Source organism: Neohortaea acidophila (assembly GCF_010093505.1).
Source record: "Neohortaea acidophila strain CBS 113389 unplaced genomic scaffold BDY17scaffold_4, whole genome shotgun sequence".
Classification (NCBI taxonomy): domain Eukaryota; kingdom Fungi; phylum Ascomycota; class Dothideomycetes; order Mycosphaerellales; family Teratosphaeriaceae; genus Neohortaea; species Neohortaea acidophila.
This window is the reverse complement of record NW_022985513.1, coordinates 753,606-766,620: the sequence shown is the minus strand read 5'-3', so window position 1 is coordinate 766,620 and position 13,015 is coordinate 753,606. Positions and strand designations below refer to the sequence as shown.

Below are 13,015 nucleotides of genomic sequence, written 5' to 3'. Positions count from 1 at the left end.
GACATGCGAAGAATAAAGAGGCGATGCTTGGAATGATGTCGACGTATGAATCGCTTGGAAACTTCTTACCCCTCTTTGCCCTTCCTCCGTGGTGTTGCTAATCCTCTTCGCGAACAAGCTGCAACACAATCAATTCAACACCGAGAGCTGAATAATTGATGCCTGTAGTCCTTGCCTAGCCATTATACCCCTCGCGCAGAAATGCTTGTTCCGTGGTTGTTTCTACGGTGCGAATGTCGGTTGACTCCTCGGGCATTTGATTGGGTGAGGCCAAATATCGAGGTGGCGAGCTGCAGGTAGCCTTGCGCATGGTGTCACGATCGACCTGCCTCAGGAGCCCAAATGCAGTCCCGCCAAATGACCAGAGTGCATACGTCGAATCTCGGGTATGGCATGAGTAAGAATAAACAAGATCGGTAAGCAAATCGATATCTGGGCAGCGGTAAAATAAGCCATTGATGGCGATCTGCGACTTTTGCCTCGTGCCATCCCACGATCGTCTAGACCGGATGGGCAACTAGCGCCTGACATCGAATCGACGCATGCGTCCTCCCTGCTCGCCCGTCACCAACCAGAATTCGATACGCGTCAAGCGCTTCTTGCCCCACGTTCCCTTGTCACTGTATTCGTTTGTTGCACTACGTGTATATATTCATCATTTATATATATCATCGGCCTAATGCACCACATCGCGGTGCAGATCCGGGGACGCGCTTGCATGAATGTTTCACGACCGCCGGTCCAAGCGCCGGCCCTTGCCGCCACGGAGCCTTCCCTCTCACCGTCTCGTGTCACGTTTGCTCTTTCCTAAACCTCTTTTCACAACTCTCTACCTCTCCTACACCCTCTCGGAGCACACGGTGGGAGAAGAGTCCCCCTCCATGACTGCCATCATGAACGGCCACGCGACCCTGCCAAGCTACGCAGAGCAATTCGACGCCTTTAGGAAGCACGACGCGGCTCGCGATACCCTCATCCAGGATGTCATCCGCGCCTACGAGGAATTGCAACTCAAGTACACCGAGAAGTGCGACGACTACAGTAATGAGGTCGAATCACGACGCATGTGGCAAAGCAAGGCGTCTTTGAATGAGCGTGCTCTTAATGAACACCGCCAGATTTCCGTACGTTGCCTGCGAGGCTGCGTTGCCGCTTGGCTGCACCATTCGCCGCACCAAACGCGAGATCGCTACACAAATACTCCACCCTTACTGACGACACATAGGGCTCCAACTCGTTCGTTGTCGCCGTAATTGATGGCGATGGTGCCATAGTAAGTCGTTATCATCGCCGCGCTCAGCCTTGCAGTCCTCGTACTCACAATGTTGCCAAAGTTCCAAGATTTCTTGTATCAACTGGGCAAGGATGGCGGAGCCGATGCCGCCCACCAGCTTCACGCCGAAATCAAGAACAACATGAAGACCGCCTATCCTGACGCCAATGTCGACGACTGGAGCGTGGTTGTTCAGGTCATCCTCAATCTACAAGGCTTAGCTTCCAAGCTCGTGTCATGCGGCGCCGTGGCCAGTGTCAACGATGTTTTGGAATTCGGCCGCTCCTTTGGACTCGCCCAGCCACTGTTCACTTTCATCGACGCAGGCAGCGGGAAGGAGCGAGCCGACCACAAGGTCCGCGAGACCTTGCGCTTGTATCTCCCTAACGCCCAGTGCAAGCATGTCTTCTTCGGACCCTGCAACGACAACGGTTACCTTCCTGTTCTGGAAGGCTACAAGAGAGACTATGCCTCCCGCCTTACTTTGATAGAGACGCGGCCTGCAGAGCCTGGATTCGTTGCTCTCGGCCTGCGGCGCGTTCGATTCCCTCGAGTCTTTCGATCCGACAATCTGCCTGGTGGAAAGCCATTCTTCATGTCGTCTCCTCCTGCCACTGTCGCCTCTCCACCCAGCGCGCCCCCGTCCAGGTCTACTTCTGGAGTCTCCATGCAACCTATGAGTGCTTCCTTCGTCCCTCGCAACCCCAGCCCCGCTCCATCCGCCGACTCTGGTAATTCCACCTGGGCAACGATCGGGAAGTCTGTCCCGAATCCCAAGACGATTCACCTCGCCACTAAGAAAGTGCCACCTCGTCGCTGCATCTTGCTCAATGTCTACGATGAGAGAAGGGACGCCGAGCTGCCGAGGTGTGATACTGGTGCGGAAAGGCGCTTCGCTGAAACTCTGAAGCACGATGGCAAGTACTGCAACAACTTCCATCTTACTGGAAAGTGTGAGTCTCACCAATCTTCACCATCCATCTCTGCCCGTCAAGCTAATGCCGTTACTCCTCCAGGCGAGGCTGGTGAATACTGCGACTACCGCCACGGCGCGAAACTAAGTCCCGGCGAACACCTCGTTTTGAAAACCAAAGCACGGTCGAGAACTTGTCCAGACCGATCTGCTTGTCGAGACCTTGACTGCACCTTCGGCCACCATTGCAGGTTCGGGCCAGGTTGCACAATGGAGAACTGCTGGTTTGCGTGGACGCATGACATGGATATGGTCAGTTTGATTCCTTTCGCACTTTGCTCCGTGGGCTTTACGTGATGGTATTGTTTGTCTGACTGCTCGATACAGCAACCGGCGAAGCGTGTGTATGAGCACGGGGCGGAGGAATGGATTTCTTCGTATCTGGAGAAGTTCCGTCCGTAAGACTGTCTTGCTTGGCTGTTTGCTATGATTGATGAGTAGAGGTATGAGTATGTGTTACGACTTTATAGCCCCACCCCGAAGAATGCTGCGTGTCATTTTTTGCGCCGTGGCCTCTTTTCTAGCAGTTCCCGCTTCCAGTAACAAAATATCTATGTCGTCCCATCAAGTCACTCTGGCCTCAACAGACCCAATCGGCCGCCCAGCAAACACCACCAAACCATCCACAACTCCCTTCCTCGCCGGCTCCGAACTCACTTTATCCCCACTCAAGTAATTCATCCAAATAAGCTTGCTAATCCTCTCATCCGCCACGCCCCCAAGCCTCTCAACAGCCTTCTCATTCCCACTCCCATCCGGCTTCGCCTGGAACAAAACCTCCAACGCCCCGCCGCGATCCCTCACCATCAACAAAATCGAGCCCTTGGGCGCCTTGCCGCCCGCAAAAATCCCCTTGAAACTCTGAATCGCCTGCCCAAAGTCCTCCGCCTCAAACTCCGTCTCCTGCCCGCCGGCCAGCCCCTTGCGAGCCTCCTGCGTCCGCTTGCTGATGCCCGTCACGAAGCCGTCGCGCAAATGGCTGAAGTCCGTGTTGCGCGTGGGCGAGACGCGCCATGCCGTTTGGATACCCGGGACGGCGAGCAGCTGTGCCCAGATTTCCGTGCTGGCGGTGCCGTCGAGCAGTTTGGCTTTGAGCGATTCTTTCTCGGAAGGCACGAGCGTCGACGCGATGGGGTTCACTTGGTGGATGAGCTTTTCCTGCAGGTAGGAGATGTCGCTCGTGCGCACGTAGAAGCCGACCACGTACACCTGGATCCACATTACCGTGCGGATGCCGAGGCCGACGAGCGTGTACTCCTCTTGGTTGTCGATTGCGCTGGCGATTGGCGCGGCGCCGGGCTGCTGCTCCGTGCTCTGTGATGCTGCGCCCGCTAGGACGGGGAGGAGGATTGTGCGGGGGAAGTGCGGCACGCTGCTTGTCCCCGTTTCCACGAGTTCGATTTGCTGCCCTTGGCCTTCGGCTACTATTCGCTTGTCCTCCCCTGCTCCGACGACGTGCACTTCTTTCCCTTGGAACGTCATGTTCGCCTCGTTGGAAGCGTCGAGCTGCTGCTTGCCGACTCCTTGCGCCTTCTTCACCTGTCCCATATCATCTAGCTCGAGGCGGGAGATTGTGAACCCGAGTCCCACGAGAGTGAGCAGTAACCCCATGGCTGCGAACCGCATTCGTCGCACATGGTATTGCCGCTTTGCTTCGGGGGTTCCTCGCGAGTTTGGTGAGAGCAGGGAGGCGGGGACGGCTTCGATTTCACTGGGCTGCTCGCTGGTTTTGTTGCCGAGGAAAGACGATGTTGGCGGCGTTGCGGCCGGTGCTGCGGTGAATGTGCGCTTTGCTGGGTTGCTGTAGCGGGTGGAGGAGAGATATCTTGCTTGGTGGAGGATGGGTGCGGGGGATGGTTGACGGAGGGTGTCTAGTCGACGGGATAGTATGCGCATTGCGGGCCTCGCTGATGAAGCCATTGTGTATGGAAGTGTAGGGACGATGGTTTTAGGGTTGTGGATGATGGGATGCCAGTACGCACATGAGGTGGACAAGTGGAGTGTCGTCTCGAGGCAAGCTTCATCGACGAGTCCGTGCGCGCCTCGCAGCTGCCTATTTCGGATCCACTACAGCCGCACACTCGACTGCCTACGTCTCTTCTTAATAAATACGCCTACGCCCGCACATTTTCTCTCTTTTCTGCTTACTGTCCAGTAATTCGACAGATCCGCAATCAGAAAGGCTTCTCCAACAGCGTATTGTCATCTCTACATCCGGACAGCACTCCAACGCCGCCCAACATGGCGAATAGCACAGACAAGCCAGAACCCATTCGATTCAGATTCGCACAATCCCTCGAGGCACCCCAATTCATCGAGCGGGCCGCGCAATATGCCAAAGACCCCCGGAAATACCTCGAAGAGAAACTCGGCCGCAACGTCCTGGAAGAGCGAAAACATCTCCTGCACATCCCCGACAAAGTCGACAAGGACATCTACGGCGCCGGCGAGCACAAGGCTAACTTCGAAAAGCACATTGCCAAACTGTTCGGCAAGGAAAGTGGGCTGTTCTTCATTACGGGTGTGCAGGCGCAATTGGCCGCGTTGAAGACGCATTGCGAGCGAGTGGGAAGAAATCGCGCCGCCTGGCACGTGACTTCCCATTTGGAAACCGCGGAGGCAGGGTCGTATAAGCATCTTTACGGCTTGGAGAGGGTTCTGCTGGGCGAGAAGGATGAGAACCCCAGCCTCGAGGCCATCGAGAAGGCACTTTCGTTGCCAGAGGATCAGCGCCCCGCGGTTGTGCTGCTCGAGATCCCCAATCGTACGCTCGGCAGCAAGACGTATACGTGGGATCAACTCGTTGCCATCTCGGCCGCATGTAAGAAGGCCGGAGTAATCTTCCACTGCGATGGAGCTCGCATGTGGGAGATTGAGCCATACTACCAGAAGACGGCGGGCAAGACGTTCGCGGACGTTGCGGGACTCTTTGATTCGATTTACGTCTCCTTCTACAAAGGACTGCGCGGCGCGGCCGGGGCGATGTTGATGGGCGAGAGCTCGCTGATTGAGGATGCGAAGGTATGGCAGAAGCGGGTGGGCGGGACGGTGATTACATTGATGTACGAAATCATCGATGACGAGCGCGGGTTCAACGAGAACATTGGCACGTTCGCGCGCAAGTGGAAGAAGATGGATGATCTGCAACGAGGGGTTTTGGAAGCGACGGAAAAGTTCCGAACGAAGGATGGCGAGAGGATTATCAGTTTCGTGGCGGACCCTGCGACTTGCTGTCAAGTGCACAATGTCTTTTCGGGATACACCATTGAGGAGTTGACGGCTGCCAGGGACAAGGTGGAGGAGAAGTTGAATGTGCGGCTGTTTGAGAGGCTACGAGCGAAGGAGAGTGTGGAGCTCATGACCAAGGCAGAGCGGGAGAGGATGCTGGAGACGAATGGGAACAATGTCGTGGCGACGGAGGATGACAGGAAACACACAATTGAGTGGATGTTGGCGGAGGAAACGCTGGAGGTGGAGACGAAGGTGTTTGTCGACGCCTTCGCTGCATTTGCTAAGGAGCTAGTAACGGCAGGGGCAGCAGGCAAGCAATGACATTCAAACGTCACTGCTGCTTGTTGCTAATCGAGCTAGCTCTTGTAGAAAAGAACCGAAAGCGATGATACTTGGTAAGAGTGAAGTGGTAGCGCAAGCTGGCCTCGACGCCACAAATGAAAGCGCCACATCTCGCCGACGTCATCTTCGCAGCCTCGATGTATTCAAGGCCATGCCGAACAACAGAAGTCTTCCTGCAAGGACATGTTCCACTTTCTCTTTCCACCATCGTGATTGCTCGTGAGTCCAACTACAGAACATCCTTCATGTCAACTCACAGCATGACGACCCGGCGCTCTGCCGGTCACGCATCGACGCCATCCTCTCCGAGTGCAAATGGCTCTCCCTCCACCTCTTCCACACCACAGGCCAGTCGAAGGACGGCAACCAAGATCGACGCACCTCCAATTGCCGGCTCGCCGTTCTTCCCTACACCGCTGGAGGCGATTCTACTCGCCATCTACCCCGGTACCCTCATCCTCGGCTCCCTCTTCAGCACCCTTCAACCCAGCAGTCGTAACGCGCCGTACATCCCACACATCCAGTCTTACGATCCCCTCCTGGCTCCCAGCTACTTCGCAAAGAAGAGCAACGTGCTCAACGTCTACTTTGTCAAGATTGGCTGGTTCTGGACGACGCTCGCCTTCTTCCTCCTCATCTTTTCGCACTCTTCGCTAGGCCGACCACTGACGTTGGACCTGACGAAAAGGAGGGTCCAGGCGATCGCGAGATATCTGACCGTCACTGCCGTCTGGATCGCGGTGACGCAGTGGTGCTTCGGCCCGCCGATCATCGATCGCACGTACAGGTGGACGGGAGGACAATGCGAAGCCATCTACGGCGAGGGGCCGGAAGACCAGCTGAAGAGGGCGGAAATGGGAGCCGCGCAACAGGCCCTCACTCATGCGGCGTGCAAGGCGATCGGGGGACAGTGGAAGGGCGGGCACGATATCAGCGGCCACGTCTTTCTGCTCATCTTGGGCAGCGCCATGCTCTGGCTCGAGCTTCTGCCAGCCGTGATGAGGACGGAAGGATTACGGGAGGCTCGACGCGTGGTGACTGCCGACGGACTCATTCGAAGCGCGTCCATCGAGACGGAGAAGCCTTCGAGAGAGGGCGAGGGGAGAAGCAAAGAGATGGGCATTGGGCTGTCGGCGGCGCTGGGTGTGGCGGGCTTGAGCTGGTGGATGTTGCTCATGACTGCCGCGTACTTCCACACTTGGTTTGAGAAGTTTACGGGGTTTTTGGTGGCTTTTGGAGCGATATATACAGTCTACTTCCTCCCCAGGGCGGTGCCGGGGTTGAGGAAGGTGTTGGGGATGCCGGGGGTGTGACTATGGGTAGACTAGCTTTGGATGGCGAACAATCACCTCTTCAATGTTCTTCGTTGCCTTTCCTTCATCGCACTGCACTTCATATGGTGTGTGATATTGAGCTTTCCTACGCGCTTGACAAGGCCGCGTTGAAACATCGGCAGGAGCGTGTTGTCCTCGAGCAAACAAAAAACGTCATTCATGCAGGCCGAGAGGCACGCTAAACCCAATGGGGTGTGTTACCTTTGTGTTACCTTTTCCTCATGGCTGGACCGTGGGTTTGCGAAGAACCTCGCGCCGCACTTTTCAATTTCGTCGATAGAGTGCTTGGATCGCGTGTCAAGGCCCTTGTCGTTCCCTTCCAATCCCAGCAAGAAGTCCAGTCCGACACTACCTTGAAAGTTCCCCAGCCAAGTCCGACGACAGGCAGCGACGACTCGGCAAAATCCTTCTTTGAACTCGCGTAAACACCGGACAGGGACTTCCCGCCGCCGGGCTGCGCTTGTCCCAATCCACGATTCCACTCTTTCCTCGTCGCGCCGGCAGCCACTTTCTTCATCCACCCACCCATTCCCTCGACCCACCACTTTACGCGCGCTCTGCATCTCCTCCTGGCCATCTGAGGAAGTGTACGGAACGTGTTTGATGGTGATAGATGGAGTAGGGCGCCGCGCAACTTCCTGCATTCCTCTTCTTCGACGCGACGCAGCCTTCATCCACCGACCCGACATCTCTGACCGAAGAGGTCTTGCACGACCGTACGCGATTGTCAGACCGCATTTCACACTGCTGTCGTCGCCCATCCGCAAACGCGCTGTCACCTTCTATCCGCGCCTAATACCAGTCTGTTCGACGACTTCCTGAGCAGTCTCATTAGCCTAAACGAACCCGGCAAACCAGTGTCTTACGCATACCCACACCCACCTCATCATCCACCATGCCGCCCTCCGGACGCAAGGGTAAGACCCGAGTACGACGAGCGCCGGCCACCGAAGCACACGAGGCTTCCGACGTCGACACCCCCGAAGCCATCACCACTCCATCCCGCTCCTCGAGAAAGCGTGCAAGAGCGTCGGAGCCCGTCGCTCCTGGATCTAGGAATACCAGACGCAAGCTACGAGACACAAGAGCTCTAGATCGAGAAGACACCGAGGGCACCGAGCCCCAGGATCACACCGATACCGAGGCCGAGCCCGTCCTGCCCACCGAGGCGGAGATTATCGCGCACCTCAAGGTTGCCGATCGCCATGTCAACGCGACGGAAGACTTTGCCAACGATTTGTTGGAAGGGCAGGAAAACGTGCCGGGCTATGGAAAGATTGCCGGTCGGGACTGGGCGTTTATAATCCGCAAGGTGGAGATCAATATTGGAAGACCTGAAGCGACCGAGAAGCTGGTGCCGGAGGAAAATGGTCACCCACCAGGACCTAGCGCGCGGACGGTCGTTGACATCGATCTCGGGCCAGATCGCCAGGTGTCGCGCTCCCATGCCATCATCTCCTATGACTCCGAGACGATGCAGTGGTTCATCATCGTCAATGGCCGCAACGGCTTGCGACTCGACAACAACCTTCTGAAGAGAGGGGCCAAGACGTATCTCCGCAACGGTAGTGTCATAGAGATTGCCAGCACCCAAATGGCATTCATCACGACCGCCGGGCAGGATGGGCATGGGCCGGTGTGGGACGGCAGCATTGTTCGACAAGCCCAGAAGTCCTCCGAAGAGGACGATGAAGGCGAAGATGACCCTCGCTCCAACAATCGTGGCCCAGGCCATCCCACTGGCCGTAGCCAGCTCCAAGACTCAAGTGTTTACGGCAACGCCGACTTCTCCACCCAGCAACGCCGCACACATCCCCACAGTCAGAACGCCAACCTTCAAGGCGCTCCCGGCACCCCTCTGCGCGTCCAGCAGTACACCCATAAATCCTCTCCAGCGGCCAACTACGCTCGGGGCGTGATGATGGAGTCAACCGAGAGCATCGACTACTCCGCCGACAGCGCCAAAGACTTGAAACCTCCGCATTCCTATGCCCAGCTGATTGGCATGGCCATTCTCAGCACGCAGGAGCAACAGATGACGCTCTCCAACATCTACAAGTGGATCATGGCCAACTACGCATTCTACCGCTTCAACACTGGCGGCTGGCAGAACAGCATCCGTCACAATCTCAGTCTCAACAAGGCATTCACCAAGATTGCGCGCAGAACGGATGAGCCTGGCAAGGGTATGAAGTGGATGATCGAGCCAAGCGAGTTTGAGACGTTTGTGCAGCAAGGAATGAAGGGATGCCGGAGGCCGAATCCATTGGTCGGCACAGGCGCACAGAGCGTGCTGGGCAGCCCAACCAGCCCAATGCATCTGATGAAAGCAGCCGGCGCAGGTGGCGCAGTGAAGCGTGACAACGACACCACGCCACCTCTGAGCGCATACCCAGGCTATCCATCTGCAAAGGAAGCCTACACCCCCGAACGCGGGCCCAAGCGCCAATTCGATCCGAACATGGGATTGGGCATGAACGGGGAAGGACAGGGGTACGACTACCTCTCTCGCTCCACGCCGAGGAACGGACTCACCGCCATTGCCAACGCTGCTGGCTCTCCACCTGCTTTGTATGTCAATGACGAGACACGCGTGGGTCCCCTGGACACGCCCTTCCCACTTCGTCCGATGCAGCGTCTCGCGCCACCAAGCACCCTGCGGCGTCCTAGCGACTTCATCCAATTCAGCAGCCCGGCTCCTTTCTGGAAGATGGAAGGCCTGATTGGCAGCACACCGTTCAAGCCGTACGATCTGAGCCCGCTCAAGACGCCGTTCGCAAGCCTTAAGAAGGAAGATGGCAGCGTCAATAAGGGCGAGGACGAGTCCGCGGAGAAGGCAGAGAGTCCAGTGGAAAACGAGCAAACCGGGTCGACGAAGCGCGATGGAAGTCCCGTCATCCACTCCAGCAGTCCACCTAGGGCCAACAGTTCGGAAGACCCGATCGACGCCAGTCCGACTCTATCCAGGCCTGCAACCGCCGTGGCGAAAACTTTGAGCCAGTTGGCTTCCGCCACGAAAGAAGCCGCGAAGCAGGAACAGCCAGCCTCCACCGTCGATGGCGATGCGACGCGGCCTGATTCACGGGACTCGCAAGTGACCACGACCTCGCCCCTCCCTCCATTGACATCTGCTCCCGCGAAGCCGAGCGCTGCATCGACGGGTGTCCCAGATGTCGCACAACCGACTGCGAACGGCTACACTGCTCCCCTCACCCAGCCGCACACTGGCCCTACGAACAATAATTCATTCGCCTACTCCGCTGCCGCGCACACCAATGGATATCACGACGATGGAGAAGACGAAGGCATCGATCTTGCAAAGTGAGTGACCCTCAACCACAAAGACGGTAACGAAAGCTGACAATTTTCTCTCCACAGGGGCTTCCAACCTATCGGCGCATTTCACAAGCGTAATCACCTTTCTATGGGTATGGGGATGGCTCAGGCTTCTGCTTTTGGTCGATGAGCGCCCTGTGTCTTTTTTTGCTTCGCTTTGATGTGGAGCGGGAACGAGCGGTTACAATGTCGCGAGGAGTGCTTTGCGTATACACATTGTGTTGGAAGTCGAGCATGGTACATACGGGGAGGCAGCTGCTAGAAGACATGGGCGACGTAGCAGTCCTCTATGTTGAGTAGACTGAATCATGCATACACGACTTTGGACTTGGGCATTCTAAAGCCCATATCGAAACGTCAGCCTCTCATCTCCCACCCTCGCCTCCTCCAGCCCCGCCCACCGCCGCAGCCGCAGCAAAAGCACCATCCCCCTCGACATCGGAATCCGCACATCCCCACACCGCCCCTCGCGCTCGCGCTCCTCCTCGCTCCACCCGCCAACCACCCTCTCCCGCCACCGATTCTCCCTCCACAGCAAGACGTAGAACACGACGTAGCCCGCGAAACTCGCCACGGCACAGAGCAGCGTAATGACAAACGGCCGCACGTACCCGTTCACGCGGTCTTTCGGCGTGAAGAGCACGGAGAGAAACACGCCTGCTAAGTTTCCCCAGCCGTTGATGCCGAGCAGGACCGCCCGTTTGCCGGGTTCGGGCGTGTTGTTCGTTATCCACGCTACGGTTAGCGGGGACGCGATGAAGCTGCCGCTTAGCAGGAGGCAGAGAGCCGCGTAGCGCAGGATGTAGGAGGAGAGGGGCACGAGGACCGTGAGTGTCAACCCTACGAGGAGGATGGCGAGGCCGACGAGGATGGGGACCAGGCGGGTGCGCCGCTTGTCGGACCAGCGGGCGAAGAGGAAGAGGAGGGTGGCGCCGAAGGCGAAGGGCGGGGCGGAGAGCAGGTTTGATTCGGAGGGGCGGAGGTTGAGGCTCGGCGAGAGTTGGGTTATGACTAGGGGGAGGAAGATGGAGAAGGCTGTTGCCGGGATGGAGGAGAGGATGTTGACTGCGAGGAGGTGGTAGATTTTGGGGGAGAGGAAGGCGGTGAGGATGTCGGTTTTTGTCAGGCCGGCGTGTGCGGTTAGGGAGTTTGGTGGGGTTGAGGGTTCGGGGGGGTGCGTTTCGTTCAGGAGGCGGCGGTGCGCTTCGTCGGGGTGGGTGTCGGGATCATACCGAGAGGTTGAAGGTTGTCGAACGAGAGGGTCCTCTTGGCCGTGAGAGCTAGATCTGGAGTCGGGCGTGCGGGATGCATTGTTGAAGATGGAGGCATCCTGGTAATCCATGCGTATGCGCTTCTCAGCCCATATCTTTTGTCGGTCGTTGAAGAACCAGGCGGTGTCTGCACTGCGAGGTAGCCAGAAAAAGCCCAGAAGCGCGACCGCCATGGTCAAGCATCCCTCGAGTAGGAACAGAACCTGCCAGCCCCGCAGACCTCCGTGTTCCTCCGGTGCGTCTTGACCTGGCCTCGTCTCATACCCGCTGAAGACCGCCCAGCTAAGCACGCCGCCAATTACACCCGCGACAGCAGTCTGACCGTAAAACAAGCTGAGGCGAACAGCAAATTCATAGCGCGTGTAGAACAAGCTCAAATACGCCACGGTGGTGGGGTAGAAGCCAGATTCGAGGATGGCAATCGTAATCCGCAAGAGGATCAGCTGCCATTTCGCTCGCACCCAGATGTGCAGGAGAGTGCACAAGCCCCACAGACTCATGCAAGCTGGCACCCATCGCACCATGCCGAATTTCCTGCCCAGCGCGGCGCCGACAGGTTGTAGCGCGACGAAGAAGGCGAAGAAGAAGCCCATGGACACGTTCAAATCTCCCGGCGCGAGACCGGCGTCGGTTGTGAACCCTGCTGTCTCCGCATTGCCGATGTTGCTCTTGTCCACGCTGTTGAGGAGGAAGAGCAGCGCGAGGAAGGGAAGCAGGACGAAATCGAGTTTCCGCTTGGTGCTGCGGTCGAGCGCGCTGCCACGTGTGAACTCCTCGTCTTCTTTGGACGCCAGTGGATCCTCATCCTCCAACAATCCATCGTCAATCACGCGCTCGTCGTCGCGCAGCAGTCGGCTTTCCGTCTGCTCCGTTTCCATCTTTGCCGGGCCGAGTGAGTGCAGTTCGAGCTCATCGTCTTTGCCATGCGGCATGCCTACTCTTTCATGGCTGCCGCTACCAGCACGAAGACAGGCTGTTGAAAAGCCATCGCTCGATCGGATACACGCGTGTGTGGGTGCTGGAAGGGAATAGAAAGGTCGAATGTGAATTGTTCCGAAGACGAGTCGCGAGCTGAGGTTGCCGATGTCTTCCCGCCTAGCCGCTTGGGGAAAGAGCAAGCGCCTCGCGGCTACGTCAGCGCTGTCCTCGGCCGTACACCACGCCCAAGACCCGGACGAGGCAGAGTAATCACGGACACGGACAAACTCATCTCCCCTGTTGGATGCACTCGTTCGACCAATGTTTAAGTCATGGC

The 13,015-nt window shown here is 57.3% G+C and overlaps 6 protein-coding genes across 6 annotated transcripts; 4 read left to right on the top strand and 2 right to left on the bottom strand.

The window, feature by feature from the left end:
- Nucleotides 1-572: 572 nt before the first annotated feature.
- Nucleotides 573-2,677, top strand: BDY17DRAFT_122803 (uncharacterized protein). The gene is made up of 3 exons (XM_033729328.1): nt 573-1,124; nt 1,226-1,273; nt 1,335-2,677. Exons 1-3 carry the CDS (start codon nt 723-725, stop codon nt 2,541-2,543), a joined length of 1,659 nt encoding a protein of 552 aa, XP_033590743.1. The 5' UTR covers nt 573-722; the 3' UTR covers nt 2,544-2,677.
- BDY17DRAFT_295131 (chalcone-flavanone isomerase-domain-containing protein) lies at nt 2,616-4,221 on the bottom strand. The gene has a single exon (XM_033733249.1). It carries the CDS (start codon nt 4,164-4,166, stop codon nt 2,811-2,813), a length of 1,356 nt encoding a protein of 451 aa, XP_033590742.1. The 5' UTR covers nt 4,167-4,221; the 3' UTR covers nt 2,616-2,810.
- Nucleotides 4,222-4,487: 266 nt separating this feature from the next.
- BDY17DRAFT_248788 (pyridoxal phosphate-dependent transferase) lies at nt 4,488-5,798 on the top strand (the record flags this gene model as incomplete). The annotated part of the gene is made up of 1 exon (XM_033730934.1): nt 4,488-5,798. The coding sequence occupies one exon, from the start codon at nt 4,488-4,490 to the stop codon at nt 5,796-5,798; it is 1,311 nt and encodes a 436-aa protein (XP_033590741.1).
- Nucleotides 5,799-6,079: 281 nt separating this feature from the next.
- BDY17DRAFT_316186 (inositol phospholipid synthesis and fat-storage-inducing TM-domain-containing protein) lies at nt 6,080-7,132 on the top strand (the record flags this gene model as incomplete). Its single annotated transcript, XM_033735991.1, has 1 exon — nt 6,080-7,132. The coding sequence occupies one exon, from the start codon at nt 6,080-6,082 to the stop codon at nt 7,130-7,132; it is 1,053 nt and encodes a 350-aa protein (XP_033590740.1).
- Nucleotides 7,133-7,889: 757 nt separating this feature from the next.
- BDY17DRAFT_122736 (fork head domain-containing protein) lies at nt 7,890-10,723 on the top strand. The gene is made up of 2 exons (XM_033729327.1): nt 7,890-10,474; nt 10,532-10,723. The coding sequence occupies exons 1-2, from the start codon at nt 8,049-8,051 to the stop codon at nt 10,617-10,619; spliced, it is 2,514 nt and encodes an 837-aa protein (XP_033590739.1). The 5' UTR covers nt 7,890-8,048; the 3' UTR covers nt 10,620-10,723.
- A 103-nt stretch (nt 10,724-10,826) lies between these two features.
- On the bottom strand, nt 10,827-12,638 carry BDY17DRAFT_248417 (major facilitator superfamily domain-containing protein; the record flags this gene model as incomplete). The annotated part of the gene is made up of 1 exon (XM_033730909.1): nt 10,827-12,638. One exon carries the CDS (start codon nt 12,636-12,638, stop codon nt 10,827-10,829), a length of 1,812 nt encoding a protein of 603 aa, XP_033590738.1.
- Nucleotides 12,639-13,015: the final 377 nt, after the last annotated feature.

Excerpts from the sequence above, each read along its gene's own strand:
- BDY17DRAFT_122803 (XM_033729328.1), top strand. The coding sequence starts at position 723 with ATGTTTCACGACCGCCGGTCCAAGCGCCGGCCCTTGCCGCCACGGAGC. Across the intron at positions 1,125-1,225 it reads ATGAACACCGCCAGATTTCC|GGCTCCAACTCGTTCGTTGT; the intron begins GTACGTTGCCTG and ends GACGACACATAG. Across the intron at positions 1,274-1,334 it reads TTGATGGCGATGGTGCCATA|TTCCAAGATTTCTTGTATCA; the intron begins GTAAGTCGTTAT and ends ATGTTGCCAAAG.
- BDY17DRAFT_295131 (XM_033733249.1), bottom strand. The coding sequence starts at position 4,166 with ATGGCTTCATCAGCGAGGCCCGCAATGCGCATACTATCCCGTCGACTA.
- BDY17DRAFT_122736 (XM_033729327.1), top strand. The coding sequence starts at position 8,049 with ATGCCGCCCTCCGGACGCAAGGGTAAGACCCGAGTACGACGAGCGCCG. Across the intron at positions 10,475-10,531 it reads GAAGGCATCGATCTTGCAAA|GGGCTTCCAACCTATCGGCG; the intron begins GTGAGTGACCCT and ends TTCTCTCCACAG.